This window comes from Manacus candei, unplaced genomic scaffold (assembly GCF_025592945.1).
Source record: "Manacus candei isolate 608988 ecotype Guabito, Panama unplaced genomic scaffold, ASM2559294v1 h1tg000051l, whole genome shotgun sequence".
In the NCBI taxonomy this organism is placed as follows: domain Eukaryota; kingdom Metazoa; phylum Chordata; class Aves; order Passeriformes; family Pipridae; genus Manacus; species Manacus candei.
In genome coordinates, this window is record NW_026138099.1 from 4,825,893 (window position 1) to 4,847,118 (window position 21,226).

General features: G+C 42.6%; 2 protein-coding genes across 3 annotated transcripts in view; one reads left to right on the forward strand and one right to left on the reverse strand.

The window, feature by feature from the left end:
- Nucleotides 1–21,226, reverse strand: part of ADAMTSL1 (ADAMTS like 1) — a 382,369-nt gene that overhangs the window by 166,362 nt on the left and 194,781 nt on the right. The gene's annotated exons all lie outside the window — the stretch shown is intronic.
- LOC127477308 (uncharacterized) lies at nucleotides 3,169–6,553 on the forward strand. The gene is made up of 2 exons (XM_051801503.1): nucleotides 3,169–4,089; nucleotides 5,222–6,553. The coding sequence occupies exons 1-2, from the start codon at nucleotides 3,406–3,408 to the stop codon at nucleotides 5,270–5,272; spliced, it is 735 nt and encodes a 244-aa protein (XP_051657463.1). The 5' UTR covers nucleotides 3,169–3,405; the 3' UTR covers nucleotides 5,273–6,553.

Below are 21,226 nucleotides of genomic sequence, written 5' to 3' on the forward strand. Positions count from 1 at the left end.
CAGCAGTCGTCAAAGTTTGAAATGCCTTCCTTAGAGAGACAAGTCTCCACATAAACAAGCAACTATGAGCCATGGGTGGGTTATTTTTGTCCATATGAATTTTGATGCAACTGTTCACTACAGTGTTTTGGAAGCTGACATAATGTTAAACAATCTTCACTCCTTTATTCTCACACCCCTTGATAACCACATCTCTGGGACAGATTCTGGGTTTTGCACTGTACTTATGAGAGAAGTACGCTGTGGGTGTACCTCCTATACGTACTTCCCTTCTCTTTTCCTATAAGATCTTAGGCAGCCTGTGTGACAGCCCTCCCCTTCCCCTGGTGCTAGCAGACATGAGGACAGGCTACACACACAGAGTAACACCATATTGCATCTCTCTTTTCTCAGTCTGTTGGTCTTACCTGTTTCTAAAATGTACAGCATTATGACCCCCTGCCATCCTCAATGCAATTTCTGTGTTTGTCCCTCTCTGAGGAAAAGTGAGTCTCTTACTCTTTTATAGCCCTTTTCCCATAAAGGAAGTGCGAGGGAAGGTCATGAACACCAAATTGTTATGAACAAGGAAGATGCATCAGGACTGCATTGACTTTAAGGAGTTCACTTTTTGAAACTATCTGATTGGTGCAAACCTCACATCCAAATCATTCCACTGTCCAAATCATTCAGTCAGTTGAAAAGATGTGTAAAGATTCTTCCATATCCTTTTTTCACCTTGCCTGCCATGGAGGATTGTTGAGAAGCACTGGTATGTTTTGCCATGCATCTTAGCATTGCAACTGTAAAAATATTTCATTCTCTCTGTTTAGAAGACTGTCTCTTACAAGCTCTTGTGTGTTGCTGAAATGGGAAATACCAGAGGAGTTACATGAACAGTTAACTTTGAGACAAGGAAAGATGTCATGGCTACACAAGCCAACTTTCCCTGCCAAACTGTGTTACAGATCTTATGAATATTCTTTCTTTGGGAGTAAAAAAAAAATAAACAATCAGGAGACAAAATACCAACTTCAGTCACTATATGCAGGAAGCTGGTGAGGGTACTGATCTAGGGCCACAAAATGCAAACTTTTACCATAATTAATGTTTTTCACAATCTTACTATTAGGCAAGCAATAATTCTGATGTAAATAATGTTATTATACTTAGCATCAATGGTACCATGTGAACCTCATGAGGCTCAACAAGGCCAAATGCAAGATTCTGCTTCAAACAGACTGAGTGATGAACTGACCAAGAGCAGAGAAGGACTTGGGGATACTGGTGGACGAAAAATCAAATATGAGCTGACAATGTGCACTTGCAGTCCAGAAAGTCAATTTTATCCTGAGCCACATAAAGAGAAGTGTGGCCACCTGGTCAAGGGAGATGATTTTCTCCCTCCACTCTCATGGGATCCCATCTCGACTATTGTGTTCAACTCTGGTCACCAGTACAAGACAGACACTGACCAGATCCAGAGAAGGGTCACAAAAATAATTAGTGGGCTGGAACACTTCTCCTATAAAGAAAGACTGAGAATGCTGGGGTTGCAAATGGGTTCATAAGGCAAAAAAGTCCTCTTTAACTAACTTAATTTCCTTATATAACAAGGTTGGCCATCTAGTTGACTAGCAGATGTATTTTTCTGCAATTTAGCAAAGCTTTGAATACAGTTTGTCACAGTATCCTTGTGGTACATTTTTATTTCCAATTTATTCTTTGCCTTATTCTGAGTCACTGATTGTTTTCTAAGCAACAGCTGGCATTAAATGACACTTCCTAAACTTAGAAAAATATGACTACCTAGTCCAATTAAAATAACAAAAATCCAATTTAATAAAAATAAAGGAAAATAAAGAGAAAAAGTTGACAGAGTGCTTTCAGAATACTGTTTATTTTCAGCATTTACATATTTGTCACTGCAGCATTTTTTATTTTCTTAAGAATCTTTTTAAAAGTGTCTTTAGCTTTAGATTTGCATGTTACGTATCTTGCAGATATAGAGAAAGCAATTACAGAAAATATTGCAAATATTTTTCACTATCCAAGAAAAGAAAAAAAAAGCAAAAATTAAAAAAACCAATCTTTCAGCCAAACAAGGGCAAGAGCTCTCTTCACAACCCAAGTGGAAAGAAATACAATATTAAATCTCAACTGGCCTGCTCTAACACAAAGATACTACATAGAACATACTGCAAGCCCAAAAGTACTAACACCCTAAATCTGAACATCCCTGAGATTGGATTAGGATCGAAGTTTTGCAGGTGGTCTTTATAAAACACATGTGCTGAACAGGAACCCAAGGTCTCCACACTTTAAGGAAGTTTGAACCTGTGTCTAAATCATGGGTGGCATCCCACTTCTGCTGAAATGCATCCTTTCTCATGCACAATCTGGTGCTTGGGTCTTTAGAGAATCACATCTTAACTCTCTCATGGGAAGTACATCTTAGAAAAACTCCACATCATGCAAAGGCCTGGGTGATTTAATTCTTGATAATCTAAGTCTCAGAACAGATTTATTGAAAGACTTATGAATAGACAAGGCTCTTCCAGTGAAAACGGATATATGAACAGTATATCATCCAAGTGAAGGCTTCACAGACATTTTTGTTAGGCAGGCTACTTCTCAATGGAGAGATGGATTTAAGGAGACCATATCTATCACTCATCTGTAGGTACAACACTGATTACCATTCATTCTACTGATCAGTTTATCATCCAAAACACCAACATATAACATCCCTGTGCCAGCTCTAGCAAGGGATTACATGGGAAAACAGCACTAGGAAAGCATTTTATATATTTTTAGATAGTTCAGTGAGGTGCAAAAGCCAGAAATTAGGACAGCCAGCACAGTGTGGTTAACTGGTTCTCTGAAGACCAGCAGCAACCACTCCACAGATCACAAGGCTCAGCTACAGACGGAAGCAGCGTGTGTGCAATTTGCAGCTTCTTATAATGTTGACACGTTGACTGAAGTTTAAGATTGTTCCTTACTGCTTCTGCCACTAGGAAGAGATAGAGCTATAATCTCTCTCAAAAAAACTGGGAAAGCATCTCCAGCAAATGAAACCAGAAAACATTCTCATAATTACAGATTTCACTAATCCCAGATTAAAGGAAACACTTCATAAAGTGGTCTAACTTGCCTTATTTAGCAGTGCCAGGATAGAGCAGACTGAATTTATATTATTGCACGATAACGGCAATGTGTGTTAGCATGTCTAGTTGACAATGAAGCAACTCAAACCCTAGAATAATTGTTCCATTGTAATTTTCACTCAGAGAGTTTAAAGGACCTTTTATCTATGGGTTGCTGGTCAAACCTCTGTATGAAGCCCTGAAAACGGCCAAAGAGGGAGTTGTAACATGGACGGATGAGACCAGAGATGTGTTTAAACAACTGAAACAGTCCTTGATGTCAGCTCCAGCACTAGGACTACCAGATTTAACTAAACCTTTTGAACTGTTCACACACGAGCAGTTGAATGTTGCTCTGGGGGTATTATCACAAACTCTGGGAAGGCAAAGAAGAGCTGTGGTTTATTTCTCTAAACAGCTGGACAGTGTTAGCCAAGGGTGGCCGGGGTGCCTGCGAGCTGTTGCAGCAACTGTTATCCTGATTGAAGAGGCCCAGAAGCTCACCCTTGGGCAGCACATCACCGTGTATGTACCCCATGCAGTTCAAGCCGTACTTGAACAAAAGGGAGGCCACTGGCTGTCCCCCAGCAGAATGCTTAAGTACCAGGTTGTGTTGCTGGAACAGGACGATGTTACCTTAAAAACAACATCTATTGTAAATCCAGCTATGTTTCTGTCTTCAACACTAACTGACAGTGTCCCCGAGCATGACTGTTTACAGACTACAGAGGAGACTTACTCCAGCAGACCAGACCTGAAAGATGTGCCCCTGGAAAACGCAAACTGGGAACTGTATACAGACGGAAGCAGCTTCATGCGAGATGGTAAGCGCTTCACAGGGTATGCAGCGACAACCAGAGATGAAGTGATCGAGGCAAAAGCCTTGCCAGCAGATGTGTCATCCCAAAAAGCAGAATTAATCGCACTGACAAGAGCCTTGGAACTGAGTGAAGGAAAGAAGGTAAATATCTGGACTGACTCAAAATATGCATTTAGTGTTGTACATGCCCACGGAGCCATCTAGAAAGAGAGAGGACTACTGACAGCCCAAGGCAGTGGAGTCAAGCATGCAGACCAAATCCATGCACTCCTGCAGAGTATTTGGAAACCAGAGGAGGTAGCTATTATGCATTGTAGGGCCCACCGAAAGGGGAAAACAATTCCCGAGTTGGGAAATCAGTTTGCTGATCAAGCAGCAAAAGGGGTTGCAGAAAAAGGCATCTTGGCAATAGTGTCACAAAAAGAAACTGATTTAACAAAATACACCCCTAAATATGATGAGAAAGACAATCAGCTAATTAAATCACTGAAAGCTGTTACCCCTACTGGACAGGTTGTAGTCCCACCACCGCTCCTTAGGGAAATAGCTCAACAGGAACATGAGGCTACCCATTGGGGAACAGAAAACCTCCTGAAACACCTAAAGAAAACAGTAATAGGAACAAATATGACTGAAGCTGTGCAGTCCATAGTAGGTAAGTGTGAAATCTACAAATGAAACAACCCAGATACATCAAAGAGAGTGGTACTAGGGGTAACAAAAGTTGGAGACCAACCCGGAGATTACTGGCAAATAGATTTTGCTGAGTTACCACCATGGGGGGGGTACAAATACATCCTTGTATTGGTTGACACTTTCAGTGGATGGCCTGAAGCATACCCCTGTCACACTAACACAGCAAGGGAAGTGGTAAAAGCTTTACTTAACCACATAATTCCAAGGTTTGGGGTTCCTCTAGGAATGGCATCAGATAGAGGAACACATTTCATTGCGACAGTAGTGAAAGAAGTATGCTGCATCCTGGGAATTGTCTGGGACCTACATACCCCCTATAGACCTCAGGCTAGTGGCAAAGTTGAACGAATGAATGGCACTTTGAAAACGCAAATAAGCAAAATTTGTCAGGAAACATCTATGTCGTGGGTTCACGCTTTGCCACTAGCTCTACTGAGGATTCGTATCCAGTCGAGGCAGAGGGATAACATAAGTCCATATGAAATACTGTAGGGAAGACCATATCAGGCACCAAACATACCACAAACCTCCCACATAAGAGGGAGGGCCGATTTACAAAAATATTTGATTGCTTTAGGCTCTACTTTGCAGAAGCTCCAGAAGGTCATCGAGTTATCCAGACCCATAGGACTGGACACCCCTGCTCACCCATTCCATCCAGGAGACTGGGTCTACGTCAAGTGGTGGAACAGTGACCCCTTGCGAGCCAAGTGGAGAGGACCATACCAAGTCCTGCTGACTTCCCTCACCGCCGTCAAAGTTGCAGGCAGAGAACCCTGGTTCCACTATTCCAGAGTCAAGAGAGCATCAGCTCCTGGAACAACCAGCCAATCAGAACCGGACACTGATGACGAGGATGTGGAGTAGACTGTTTGTTCTGTGTATTCTGTTCATGCAACCGGTAACTATGAACCGAGTTTGGGACCAAAAATTGCATGTGGCCCTAGTCCAAAACGTATCTAAAATTCTCCAGAAAACTGAATGCTGGATTTGTACTCAAGTACCAGCAATTGATGATGAGAATAGTGACTGGCCCCTAATTGGCATTTTACTAAATGAGACAAACTTCGGTAAGTCCATGATGAATTTCCCAGGGACCTGGAAGCCAGTTACAGAGGCTTATTATCCGGTGGTCCTAAGTAATGTGATTTCTAATCAGGATGTTGTTCCCTGCATGATTATAAACGCTACCGGAAAAATCATTCTCCCCCCCTACTGTGATAAAAACAATTCAAAAGAAGAGATAAACCCAGAAATTGTTGCAGGGATGGCACAGTTCCCTTTGAGATTAATTCCTCCCCAGGGTTCAGGATGGTACTGGATCTGTGAAAAGGAGGCCTGGAAAGTTTTGCCCGTTGATAAAGATTGGGCCTGTGCCCTGGGGGCAGTGATTCCAAATATAACAATTCTCAACCCAACTGATGAACAGGAATGGGAAAAACCCTATCCAAAAAGAGTGAAAAGAACTAGCAATCCCCTCATTGAGCGCCCTACAATTTTCCACAGCATAGTCAGAGCTTTAGTCCCATCACTAGGAGTGAGTGAATTGGAAAAGGCAATTGTAAACATTTCGGCTGTTATGGAAAACATTCAAGATCACACTCTGGATGCAACTGAAACCCTGAAAGAACAATTCCAAAGCTTGTCTCGTGTAGTAATACAAAATAGAATGGCCCTCAATTTTTTTCTAGCCTCACAGGGAGGCGTGTGTAAAGTTATCAACACCAGCTGCTGCTCTTACGTAGATCAGACTGGTAGAATTAATAATGATTTGGTCGCAATTCGAAATCAAACCAAAATCTTACACCAAATATCTCTGGATGATGTCTCCCTAGGTTTAGATGTCCTCCACAAACTCACTTCATGGTTACCGAACTGGATATGGATGAGACAACTGTTTATTTTAGTACTGTACATACTTAGTGTTAGTGTAATAGCTCACTGCATGCACCGATGTTATAGCTGTTGTAGGTGTAGGTAGTAGAGATTGGACAAGACCTTTGGGTTTTGTCCAGTCTCTAAGGGGGGACTGATGCCTTAAGCCCCTAATGTTTTTTTATTTTTCTAATATTTGTAAGATTTGTAAGTTTTATAAGTATTGGAAGTAGGTTTTAAAAGCAACCTCCCCCACTTCTTTTGTCCCTCGTCCCTTTCCCTTTCTCCAGTACCCTTGTTTATACATTCCTTAACCCTCTTACCCCATTCTATGCTCCCTATATCACTCATAGCCCCAAATCCAACAGAAATGTTTAGTCTTTTGTCAAGGCAGAACAGCATATCAGGGCCTAAACCACAGAACACGGTCAAGAATTAGGTAACTATGTACCCTTTGTGCTCTGATGATGGTGAAGATGGGATGAACAGGGGGTCCCGAAATGCACCCCAGACCCATTTCAGGGGGTGGACCTGGTGCGGACCAGAGTAAAGGCCACAGGGTGGACACATCTGGGATTGGATGGATGGTATTATAAAAGGTAACCTCTCAGGTACGGCCTGTGCACGCGTCTGTAACATCTTAGCCTTGGCAGAATAAACCCTTTCTTATCTCACCCCTAATTAACTGCTCTGGAGATTTTTTCAGCACCAAAATACCACGGCAACAATGTGAAAAACTTCAGAATCTCTGGCAGTCCTGAGACAGATGAGCCTCTGCCTGCAGCCTGAGAAAAGGGTCACAGCCTCATGCTTGGACTACAATCAGTAATCCAAATTCAGTTATGAAGCAGTAATAGTAGACAACATTTTGGTATCAAAGTTATGTAGATGAAACTTTAAATGACTTTTTTTTTCGAATATGTAGTATTTTACGGGCCCCGGCCCCGGCGGTCGGCCACACCGGGCAGGCTCCCGGCGGCCCCTTTTCAGCACCAGCCGTGTAGTCCAAGACTCAGCTATTCAGTCCATCACACAACAACCGGTGAAGAATGAATTGGATATTGCCCCCACTTTAGGAGAAACCCTTAAGGCCATACAGCAGGTGAAAACTGGCAAGGTAGCTGGGGTTGATGGAATTCCACCCGAAGTCTGAAAACATGGGGGCCTTGCACTCCATGCTAAATTTCACAAGTTTGTGGTATGCTGTTGGGAACTAGGCGAACTACCATCAGACCTTCGTGACGCAGTCATCATCACTTTGTATAAGAAGAAAGGAATTAAATCAGATTACTCAAACTACCGTGGTATTACTCTGCTCTCCATTGCTTGCAAAATCCTGGCAAGAATACTCTTGAACTGACTAATACTCGCTATAGCAGAAGGAATTCTACCCGAAAGTCAATGTGGTTTCAGAGCCAACAGGAATACCACAGACATGGCATTTGTTCTCAGACAACTGCAAGAGAAGTGTAGGGAACAGAACAAAGGTCTCTATGTAACCTTTGTTGATCTCACCAAGGTTTTCGATAATGTGAGCAGAAACGGTCTGTGGCAGATTTTGGAACGTTTAGGATGTGCCCCTAAGTTCCTTAAAATGAACATCTCACTCCATGAGGATCAGCACGGCCAAGTCAGATATGGCGATGCACTTTCTGAGCCCTTTCAAATATCCAGTGGTGTGAAACAAGGCTGCGTTCTTGCACCAACCCTATTCACAGTCTTTTTCAGCATGATGCTACAAAGGGTCATGGCAGACCTCGATGAAGAAGATGGTATCTACATTCGATATCATACTGATGGAAGCCTATTCAGCGTTAGGCGACTGAAGGCCCACACTAAAACCTTAAATTATCTTGTCTGGGAGCTGCTTTATGCTGATGATGCCGCCCTTGTTGCACACACAGGAGCAGCCCTGCAGCATTTAACATCCTGCTTTGCAGATGCTGCTGAGCATTTTGGGCTGGAAGTCAGCTTAAAGAAGACTGAAGTTCTCTATCAACCTGCACCTCAGGAAGTCTTCCATCATCCCCATATCATCATTGGCAAATCAGGGCTCAAATCAGTCCAGCAGTTTAATTACCTAGGTAGCCTCATCTCCTCGGATGGAAGATTGATGGAGAGATAGACAACAGGTTAGCAAAGGCTTATAGTGCCTTCAGAAGGCTTTATAAAAGAGTTTGGCATAATAAACACTTGAAGAAAAGCACAAAGATCAGTGTTTACAGAGCCATAGTGCTGTCTACTCTTTTATATGGATCTGAAACATGGGTCATCTACCATCACCACCTGCGACTCAGAATGCTTCCATCAACACTGTCTCCGTACAATCCTAAACATCCACTGGTCAGATTATGTGACTAATACGTCTTTCTAGAACGAGCAGCAATCACAAGTATTGAGGACATGTTGCTGAGAACACAGTTGCGCTGGGCAGGGCAGGGCACGTCTCAAGGATGAAGGACCACCGCCTCCTCAAGATCGTGCTTTATGGTGAAGTTGCCACTGGCTGCCACAAGAGAGGAGCCCCGAAGAGGAGATACAAGGACTCCCTGAAACAACATATCAGCCTTGGCCATATTGATCAACATAACTGGTCTACTCTGGCCTCCAATCAGGAGCTTTGGAGACACACCATCTATAATGCTGCTGCTTCTTTTGAGAACGCACGCAGATCACTCTTAAGGAGAAAGAATCGTGTCTTGCAGAATATACCACCTAAGGAGTCTTTCTGCTGTGCCTTTTGCAACCGGACGTGTCTATCTCGAATTGGCCTCTTTAGCCACCAGCACACTTGTAACAAACATGGGTAGAGCCCTCCCCAAATCTTTGTTCGCGAAGCCTAGCGATGATGATGAGTATTTTACGTATCCTGTTTTCTGCGCTAGCCAGAATTGTTTTAATGGTTTCTGTAATGGGTTTGTTACCCTCCCTGGGAGGGAAAAGGAACTAGATAGATCACCTGATTCATACTGTGCCAATAAGGTATTCCATACAACATTACATCAGCTCAGATATAAAAGAGACGAGAAGGAAGCAAGGTGTTCTCTTCTCTTCTTCAGAGCAGAGCGTTCTCCTGGGGAAGTAGTCTTTATTGTTAGTTCTTCTCTGTGTGTATAGTGTTTATATTTTTTCTCTCTGTGTAAATATTAAACTGCCTTTCTTAGCAGGTTCGGTTTCGCAGGTTTTTTTTCCTTTTCCTTCTTTTCTCCTCCCCTCTCCTCTGAGGGGAGGCTGGGTGCAAGCCCAGTGGACACCTTGCATTCAACCAAGGTAAACAATAACAAACCTGGTGCTGAAATTGGGGAAGACTGCCAAGAAAGGTTGTTTATATAAACACTGCCTTATCTCTTTGTTTTTGCTAACTTGGGAACATACTAATATAAACATGGCCCTGCACCCAGTCCTTGTATTTACACCTTTGATTTACTAACAATTCTCATGGGCTCTGTGACCTATCTTCTAAAAGACCCCAGGGGGATAGATACAATTTTCTTTCCCTTCTTAATTTTGATATAGATGGTTTGGTAATGAAGGCACCAGTGATTCTTACTAATCCTTATTTAAGCTGCCTGGCAATGGTACTGCTTATAACCAACACTATGAGAATGTTATGGGGATTGGGGAATGCAGTATTGTCTTTGTTGCCTTGTTGTAGGACAAAAGAAACTTCGAAAGAGAATTTACTGGGATATGCCTTAAAGGGCCCAGTTCCTGGGTGGCAGGGTATGTGGATGAATTTAGGCAGGTTTTTAGGGCGTTTAACACCGCCCGTTGCTTGGGACTTCACACCAGAACCAAGTATTCAACCCCAACAAACTGACACATCATTTAATGGAAGGATGCCTTGCCTACCCCAATCAAAACCAGCAACTTCTTGCCCTGTACTGGGTCCTGGCCTGTGCTTATCGAGCTGCTGTTCAATACTCTAAAAAGACTATGACTGAGACAGGGACCCAAACTTTGACATCCGAAGTCATTATTGCCCCTGTAGTGAAAAAGAAGATATGAATAAGGAAATCCACAGGACCTACCGGCCTAGGATTAGTAAAAGAGGAAGAAGGAGAAGGATCTACCCTGCCCAAGCGTTCAAGAGAAGAAGAGGAAGCAGGACAAATAGCCAGTGATTCACTAGAGGAAGCAGAAGCAGTTCCCTATGTGAGAAGCAGAGAGGAAATTAGACATTAAAGTGAAGTTACCCAGTCCCTGAGCCTATCAGAACTTCAGGACTTGTGGAGAGATTACAGCCACCAGCCTGGTGAACAAATTCTTACTTGGCTGCTCCGATGCTGGGTTATGGGATCTATTGCCAGACATCGTGAAATTGAATAGGAAATTGGAAGGGAGAGGTATATTTGCAGTCTTTGGCTCCGCCTCCTCTTCGGTGTGAGAGAAAGGTACCCGTTCAAGGAAAATCTAATGAGCTCTCCAAGAAGGTGGACTACTGCAGAGGAAGGCGTCCAGTACCTGTGGGAATTGGCCATGCTGGAAATCATTTACAGTGACTCAGGCGGTAACAACTATCTAGATCCAGAGAGAGTCCCCTGCATGCTACCCATGTGGAGAAACGTAATTTAAGGTGCCCCTGAATTGTATGTTAACTGCCTGGTAACAATATACCATCCAAGGATGGATGAACAAACTGTGGACACAATGTGTGCCTGGATACGGAGTATAAAAGAAGTTAGGGAAGCCTCCTCACTCCCACGGTCCAGCAAGTTCGATTTCAGAGACAGCTCCTATCTCCACCACTGGCACACCCACACTGGGGAGAGGATGGAGAGGCCTTAAAAGTGACCCGAATGTGAGACCCACCGCAGAGACAGCCCAAGAGATTGGTCTCGGTCTCATTCTGTCCCACCCAGAAGGAAAGGAAACCCCAAGAGTAGACCATGTGGTGAACTATGGTTCTTTCTGCGTGACCAGGGGGAAGACACGAAGAAGTGGGATGGTGAACTTACCTATAAACTTGAAGCCCGAGTACAAGAATTAAGAGGGAAGAAACCTAGTAAGAAGGCCGTCCATGTAGTTGATACAGAGGCCCCGGAAAGAGATGAATGACCTTTGAGACGCAGAAAGACTGAGATCAATTCCTGTGATCCTGATGAGGGGACCTCTGATTGGGCAATGCAATGGTCAGACAGTGAATACTCTGATCAGGAACAACAGAGGGGCCCTGCCTTTAGCCAAGAGAAGGAAAGGAACAATAGGGTTTACTGGACTGTGTGGCTCTGATGGCCTGGCACATTGGATCCGCAGAGATACAGAGCTTTAGTAGACACTGGTGCAAGTGCACTTTGATGCCACCGAGGCAAAAAAGCACAAAGCCCATCTGGATTTCTGGAGTGACAGGAGGAAGTCAAGAATTATCAGTGCTAGAGGCTGAAGTAAGTTTAACAGGAGACAAATGAGAAAAGCACCCCATTGTGACTGGCCAAGAGGCTCCTTGAATCCTTCGCATTGATTACCTCAGGAGAGGATACTTCAAAGATCCAAAGGGGTATCAATGGGCTTTTGGTGTAGCCACAGTGGCTACAGAGAAATTCAGACAATCACCTACTCTGCCTGGCCTCTCAGAAGATCCTTCCATTGTGGGATTGCTGCAAGTCAAGGATCAGCAAGTGTTGATGGCCACTACAACAGTATATAGATGACAATACTGAACAAACCGAGATGCTGTGACCCCCATCCATGAGATGATCCAAGAGATGGAGAGCCAAGGGGTGGTCAGCAAGACCCACTCACCCTTCAATAGCCCCATCTGGCCTGTACGTAAATCTGATGGAGGATGGAGACTGACTGTGGACTATTGTGGCATGAACGAAGTTACCCTGCTGTTGAGTGCTGCTGTGCCAGACATGTTGGAGCTCCAGTACGAAGTGGAGTCCAAGGCAGTGAAGTGGTACGCCACCATCAATATTGTAAATGCGTTCTTCTCCATCCCCTTAGCAGCAGAGTGCAGGCTGCAGTTTGCTTTTACATGGAGAGGCATGCAGGACACCTGGAACTGACCGCTCCAGAGGTGGAAACAGTCCTACCATCTGCTACGGACTGATTCAGGTTACACTAGAGAAGGGTAAGGCTCCAGAACACATCCAATACATTGATGACACTATTATATAAGGGGACACAGTAGAGGAAGTTTTTGAAAAAGGAAGGAAATCATTCAGATTCTTCTCAAAGGCCGGTTTTGCCATCAAAAAGAGTAAGGTCAAGGGACCTGCCAAAGAGATTCAATTCCTAGGGGTGAAATGGCAAGATGGACATCGTCAGATTCCAACAGAAGTCATCAACAAGATCACAGTGATGGCTCCACCAACTAACAAGAAGGAAACACAAACCTTCCTAGGGACCCTAGGTTTTTGCAGGATGCATATTCCTGAGTAGAGCCAAATCGTGAGCCCTCTTTACTCAGTGACCCGTAAGAAGAATGACTTCCAATGCGGTCCTGAACAACAGCAAGCCTTTAAACAGATTACGCAGGAGATTGCACATGCCATGGCCCTTGGACCAGTCAGGACAGAACCAAATGTGAAAAATGTATTTTATTCTGCAGCCAGGGAAAATGCTTCCTCCTGGAGCCTCTGGCAAAAGGTGCCTGGTGAGACCCAGGGCCAACCACTCAGTTTCTGGAGCCAAACCCACAGAGGATCTGAAGCCAACTACACCCCCATGGAGAAATAAATCCTAGCAGTTTATGAAGGAATACAAGCAGCCTCAGAGATAACTGGCACAGGAGCACAGCTTCTCCTGGCACCCCAACTACCGGTGCTGAGCTGGATGTTTAAGGGAAAGGTGCCCTCTATGCATCATGCCACTGATGCTACATGGAGCAAGTGAATTGCTTTGATTACACAATGCGCCCAAATCGGAAACTCGAATCGCCCTGGAATTCTAGAGATCATAACAAATTGGCCTAAAGGTGAAAACTTCAGTTTAGCAGATGAACAAGAATAAGAACAAGTGGATTGAGCTGACGAAGCTCCACCATACAATCAGTTACCTGAAGAAGGAACACCTTATGCCCTATTCACTGATGGTTCTTGCTGTATTGTAGGGAAGAATTGGAAGTGAAAAGCAGCTATCTGGAGTCCTACCCAACAAGAGGTGGAAGCTACTGTAGGAGAAGGTGAATCGAGTCAATTTGCAAAACTCAAAGCTGTTCAATTGGCCCTGGACATTGCCAAACGAGAGAAATAGCCAAGGTTTTACCTCTACACCGACTCGTGGATGATAGCCAATGCTCTGTGGGGGTGGCTGGATCAGTGGAAGAAGATCAACTGGAAGCATAGAGGAAAACCTATCTGGGTTGCTGATTTACGGCAAGACATTGCTGCTCAAATTGAGAAGCTGACTGTGAGAGTCCACCATGTAGATGCTCATGTACCCAAAAATCGAGCTAATGAGGAACATCACAACGACAAACAAGCAGATCGAGCTGCACAAGTCAAGGTGTCACAGGTAGATCTAGATTGGCAGCATAAGGGAGAGTTGTTCCTAGCTCAATGGGCCCATGATGCTTCAGGCCATCAGGGGAGAGATGCCACCTATAGATGGGTGTGAGATCGAGGGGTGGATCTAACCATGGACACTATTTCCTAGGTCATTCATGACTGTGAGACACGCGCTGCCATTAAACAAGTAAAAACAATGAAGCCCCTATGGTATGGTGGACGTTGGGATAAGTATAGATATGGAGAGTAGGTTGATTATATCACACTGACACAGACCTGCCAAGGTAAGCGCTATGTGCTCACCATGGTGGAAGCAACCACTGGATGGTTAGAGACTTATCCGGTGCCTCATGTAACTGCCCAAAATACCATTCTGGGTCTTGAAAAACAAGTACTGTGGCAACACGGCACCCCAGAGCGAACTGAGTCAGACAATAGGACTCATTTCAAGAACAGTTTAGTTACTTCTTGGGCAAGAGAGCATGGTGCTGAGCGGGTATATCACATCCCATATCATGCACCAGCCACTGGAAAGGCTGAACGGTGTAATGGACTGCTGAAAACTACTCTGAAGGCATTGGATGGGGGGACTTTCAAAAACTGGGATCAGCACCTAGCAAAGTCTACGTGGCTAGTCAACACTAGAGGCTCTGTCAATCCAGCCAGCCCTGCCCAATCAGAGCCCCTTCACACTGTGGATGGAGACAAAGTCCCTGTAATTCACTTGAGAGGTATGTCAGGTAAAGCAGTTTGGCTTAACCCTCCCTCAAGCAAAGGCAAACCCATTCGTGGGATTATCTTCGCTCAAGGACCAGGATACACTTGGTAAATAATGAGAGAAGATGGGGAAACCCAGTGTGTGCCTCAAGATTTAACCTTGGGAAAAAATTAATTCATATTCTGAGTTGTATGTTGCAGGAAAAGTCACCAGACGAGGAAGACCCAAATTAAGCTGATGCTGGTGCTCAACGATGAGACAATTATAGAAGACCAGACCTGTATAAGAGCAGGATATGAGTGTGACATAAAATGGTATGGAATAAGAGGTGGAGATTGTAATGGGTTTGTTACCCTCCCTGGGAGGGAAAAGGAACTAGATAAGATTCATATTGTGCCAATAAGGTATTCCATACCATGTTACATCAGCTCACAAAAAAAGATGCAGAAACAGATTTACTTCAGAATATGAAGGGTTCCTTTGAAAAAGAAAATACTAATGCTAAAGTAAGGTTAAAATACAAGGTTCCTATTCTAAAACAGAAAACCTATGATAAGAGGCAGCCCTGAATGCAAAGCCAACAAAGTAATAACATGCGCTAAACTCAAATGTATCATTGTCCTGTTCAGCTCTTCCAAAACTTCACCTAACATAATCTCAACAAAGAACTTGTTTGCCTTATTTCCCAGAAAAACAAACTGACCCTCCAGAATATTATTCCAATGTGCAAAATTCAGTTTAGTGTGTGGGTTTCATTGTTAGCCAAATGCGTGGAGAGCAGCTTCTTATGTAAATTGGGAAGTAGTTACATCTGCCACTAGTCCTATCAGGCAAAACTTTCTCAGCACAGGCAGGCAGGGTTCACTGCTTAACCACAGCAATGTCAGGTCTATAGCCTACTCAAAATCAATGAGCACGCTTTCAGAATAAACATGTACTTGCACAAAACCACCACATAATTGTAATCTGAGAAGGTCAGACCAAAACCTCTCACTGCTCCTGATCACATCCAAAATGTATCGCCTTGATCCACTCTGTGAAATGCAGAAATTCTTTAATAGCAATCCTTTCGAATTCCTCTCTGAAAGTAATAACTGCATCTTACCCAGGAGCTATGCAAAGAAGGACACTTGCAAATATTCCTCCTTTTCCTTTCTCTTCAGTTGTTTTATGATACTGTTAGGCCACAGAGGAAAACTGGCAATGGTACATGCCATCGGCAGGGTCTCCCATGCCAGATAGGTCAAAAACGAAGGTTCAGATATAATATGTCCATGGGCAGGATGGGCTCACTAGCCTTCTGGCAACCATCCTAGGAGAAGGACAACTCTAATACCAAACCCGGGTAGATGGAGCTCACTTAGCCCTGTAAGGCCATCCATCTAAGAGAAGGCCACTCTAAACAAACCTACGTCCTGAGGACCTCGCTGCCACCGTCCAAGCTCGCTCGGCCCTGGCAGATGAACCTTAGGATTAAAGGGTGGGTTCAGTTCCGCGCATACTGCATCTCACCTAAAAATCCATTGCGCAGGCTTGAAGGCTTTACCCACATTTGTAAAGCCCTGTAGCGACAAGTGAGGGTCGAAATGGCAGGTGAAAGGTGCACTGGAAGCTGCAAACCCACCCCTGCATGCAGGTGGTTCAGGACGTGCTTGTAACAAATGTGGGTAGAGCCTTCCCCAAATCTTTGTTCGCGAAGCCTAGGCATGACATCAGCTCAGATATAAAAGAGACGAGAAGGAAGCAAGGCGCTCTCTTCTCCTCCGGATCGCTGTGCAGAAGAGTCGGGCTGTTTCTTTGGAGGAGGAGAGTGTTCTTGTGGGGAAGCAGTCTATTATTAGTTCTTCTCTGTGTGTATAGTGTTTATAGTTTTTTTTCTCTCTATGTAAATACTAAACTGCCTTTTTTAGCAGGTTTGGTTTTGCAGGTTTTTTTTCCTTTTCCCTCTTTCCTCCTCCCCTCTCCTCTGAGGGGAAGATGGGTACAAGCCTGGTGGACGCCTGAAGTTCAGCCAAGGTAAACAATAACAGTTTCTTACTCTCTTATTTAACTTTGAACCAAAACAAATACCATGTATCTATTCCATCCTTGTCTGACAGACATCAAACCATTTCATGCTTGATTTGGGAACTGTTTTTGAATGTGTGTGATGAATTTGAGAAACTATTACTACTGAATGAAAAAAATATCCAATTTATTTTGGGCTTTTCTGTTTAATGAAAAATGTACACATCATAAAATTGACTTAATTTTAGCTAATTTCACTAGTTTTTGAAACCTAACTTTCAAAGGCATGTCTTGGTTGCTATTTTACTGATCAACCAAGTCAAACCACAATAAAGCTGAGAGTCCTTCAAGCAGATCTACTGTTTTCATTTTGCAGGGTGTAATGGGCTGAAAAACCACACTGGTGAATCACTTCAGCTAATTTAGCAAGCAGAGCTAGTGGAAAGGATACTGCATACTCATGGTTCACCTGCATTACCAAAAGGCAGCCATCAGCTGAAGGGATGTATTTGAAAAGGAGAAAAAATATGTTCCAGCATGTAACACAGCCAGCAGTATGAACAAAACTGAGATTCACTCTCTTATGTTTGTTCCCTCTTCCTTTTTTAGTTTCCTTTTTTTTTTTTTTTGTGCTTTTGTTTGGGTTTTTTAATAGATTTTTTGTTGTTTGTTTGTTTTGGGGTTTTTTTTATTATTCTCTGACACTTTTACACTGAGGGAAATTTGTCAGGAAGATGTTGACTTTTTTCTGCTACTAAACATACAACCCTCACCCAGTGGTGGAAAATCTCTACTCTCTTCAGCAGTTTACACACTATTTCCCAGAGGTAAGAGTGATGATTTCAAATTATGGCCCCTTAGCTCAGATTCAGTATCCATGGGACTCCATAACCTGCTTAGCAGTCTGTTACACACTCAGGCAAACTGTTCTCTGCTTCATGATTTTTTCATAAACACCAGCAACAGTAACATGTAGGGGTTTTAAGCAGATTGAAAAATAGGGTAGTTATCTATTATCTGCAAAAATAATTTCCAAAACACTAGGACATCCTATTCTTCTACCTACAGCCTTACTTTACTAGAAAGTGATGGTGAATTTGGAAGATGATAGGAAAAAGAATCATAACTGTCTTCTTGTGAAGCCTAGACACAGCAAAATTCTATCTCTATTACTGCAGTACTTGTCAATATGTAAAGTGAAATTCCAGAAAACACTGAATATTTTTAGGACCAGGATTGGTGAACTTAGCATAAGAGATTTTATAATTTCTTTTACAATTTGAAAATGTACCCTGATGAGGGAAAATGAAATAAATGCACATGAATTTCAGATATGCAACTCAGGCATTTATTATTACTCTGCTTGAGTTCATTTGAATCAACACGACACTTAATACCTAGATGAAAGGTATATGAGTTATTATCAATCATTATGCTGTATGACAAACTCCAGTGGTGCAACAGACAGACTGGAACAAACAACAGTTGGATTTTGAGCAAGAGGCAAAGTCTGTATTGCAGTATCTCTCCACCTGTTCTGCTTATGTGTTTCTATAATCTTGGTAGCCAAAATATACAACAGCTAATAAAACTGGCCTCTCTGTAGAAGCTCAACAGTTGGTAGTTTCATCCTCAAGAAAAATAGGAGTGGTTTGTGGTTCTCCTCTCTACAGGTTTTGATCAGCAGTGCTGTATGGCAGCTCATGATGGAGAAGAGATAGATGAGGAGCTTCTCTTTCTGAGCTTTGTATCCAATAAAAAAAAAAAAAAAAGATAGGAAAACCGAAAGGCAAAATACTGTAGAATGATAAAATGGTAAAAATAATTATCTCTTCATGCAATTTATAATTAGTCTGGGAGTTCACTTTTAAATGAGTTGAGGCAAAACCCAGTAACATTTAAAGGGGGTTCTGACCTTTTGTGTAAATTACAATATTATCAGAAGTGATAAAGAGGTAACGCATATAAAGAGCATGACAAGTGTCATCCTTTGAGGTTTAACTACAAATTAACAATCTTTTATTTTCCTGGGGCGTTTTCTGTCCCTGGAGTGACCCAGCACTGCTTTCTGTCAGCACGGGATACCAGGACATACAAATGACTTGGGTTGGCAACTCCCATCTGCTTATGTGACTGGCATATTTTTTATATCACTATCATTATGTCCTTAGCATAATCAGAACCAGTTGTTCTAATGAAATGTACTGTTAAGTAGCCCTACCCTGAAATTTTTGCCATTTAAAACACTAGAAAACAGAATTTCTCACTAACACTTTCCATTCTTCCATTACAGCTGTGAAGGCCTAACACAAAACATGTTCCCAAAACAAACAACACCAGCACTAACATAACTTTGGCAAAAAAAAGCTGGAAAGAAGACTGGTTTCCTTTACTTCACTATATTTATACAAACATACTTAAGAATGGGCAATTAGTCTTTGCATCTCTTCAAAGCAGATTGATATGGTTTGAAGCTGGCTCCCTGCCAAGTCTCCAAACCTTACCACCAGAGTTCCCCCCCCCCAAACCTCAGGGAGAAAAGGGAGAAAAAAAAACTAAGAAAACCCGAAACGAGAGAGACAACCAAAATGAGATATATAAATATATTTACACTTATATACAATTAAAATATACAATTTCACAAGGGAAAGGGAAGGGGGAAGGGAAAAGGGAACAAAACCAAAATATTATATATATATAAATATCCCAATTAGCAGCCCAATATCTATCCACTAAAAGAGTTAACAAAGAAATATCTCACTACTCTCCTTGGGACAACCGAGGGTCGCTCCGGAACGATCGCCGGCAACCTCCGTCTCCCAAGGTCGACAAGGCCTAATCAGGCCTCGCTCCCCAACACGGCAGACCCGACAGCAGGGAACCTGCACCTCCAAGCCGCCGGAAGGAAAGAGAGCGAAGGCCTCTCCTCCTTTCTTCTTATAATCTAGCTTACGTAAAAATCGTAGGGAATACTGAGTAAATCTGGTCCCTTCCTTGGTTACAAACAGGTCACCAAGGAAGGCCTAGCCCAAACCACCACACAGATGCACTGGGCTCTCCCTATTTATGAGATGCTCTGAAAGTCACCTCACACAGAACTAGAAGATATAAGGCAATATGAATGTTCCTTCCAGGATGAGAAATATTTAAGATTATTTTTTTCTAAAACATCTTATTGTGCTGCCTATTTTCATTTGCCAGAAGTATCTAGTATCTTCCTTCATGTTGCAGTGAAATTATACAAAACAAATACATGAGACAAACTGTATGATGAAGAAATTGTCCCATAGGGGCGGACATTTTGTTCTAGCCTTGCCAGGTTTGAAGTACTCGTGCACAGGCTTATTTGCAAACCTTGGACGAGTTTCTTTCCCCTCTCTGTCTTTTTCTTAGCAACCTAAAATCCTTGCTTACCAGAAAAGTTCATCATTTAAACCTTTTAGTTAATTAAAAATTGCACATTTCATACAGTGTTAATTACAGGTCAAGTGTTACCATTTATGATTTATTGCTCTTGTCTACCAAAAGCCAAATTAGCCCCCTGCACCTAACCTAATTAACTCCCTGCATTCTGTCCTGTAAACAGTGGGTTTCCATGTCTGAATAGGTCATAGTTAGCAGTCAGTTTCTTAAGGCAGAAAGATTGCTTGTGTCCTAATGGGACAGTAAGGTATTGTACGAAAAACAATTCTGTGTGATTTACGAGTTTATTCCCTGTTTCACTGGTGCAGCTTCAGTCCCAAACAGTACAAGATTTAGAGGCCAGGAGGAGTGCTTTATACTCACATACTACTGAGGACTACAACTGCTACTGTTGCTGCTTGGAATCCAAGACCTGCCCTCTAGAAACTATGGAGACAGTTCTCAGTGAGGGAGCAGAGGTATAGTCAGAGAGCCCTTGTATTGCTCAGCTTCCCCAGATCTCTTGATATGCCTGGGTTCATGTTTACATGAAAGTAACATCTTGAAGGTCACTTATTTTTTAAAATATGGAAAAGTATATACTGTGATCAGAATTAAGCTCTTGTCTCTGCAATTTCAGATTTTGAGGTGCATGCAGAATTACAATTTGCTATGAAACTAACAAGAAATTAGAATTTGCCTCCCACTTTTTTTTTTTTTTAATCCATGCAAATGGAATAAGAAAGTAGTGGTTCTCCACTCATTTCAGTAGGTGCCTTTGCCTGTCTTTTCTTCCAGCAGACTTTTGCACATGGCCAACTCAATAAATGCTGGTACTAGGAGACCAAACTGTCCACAGATAAAGTTAAAATACACAATATTCAATATTCTGATGCTATAGTTTAATGCCTTGCACTGTTTCCTGTCTTCACTAAACAACATCATGTATTAAAATATTAGACACAGGAAATGACTTGGACTGTATGGCCACCCTTTGTTGTATTAACACCAGTTTTGTAAGCACATGAATGAAAATACAAAAGAAAGATATGGAAAATTGTATTACATTTTTTATACTACAATATATAACATATCAGAGATGGTAAGAAGCCATAAATTTGGGGTCTGG

Excerpts from the sequence above, each read along its gene's own strand:
- LOC127477308 (XM_051801503.1), top strand. The coding sequence starts at position 3,406 with ATGTCAGCTCCAGCACTAGGACTACCAGATTTAACTAAACCTTTTGAA. Across the intron at positions 4,090-5,221 it reads AACTGAGTGAAGGAAAGAAG|GCTCTACTTTGCAGAAGCTC; the intron begins GTAAATATCTGG and ends TGATTGCTTTAG.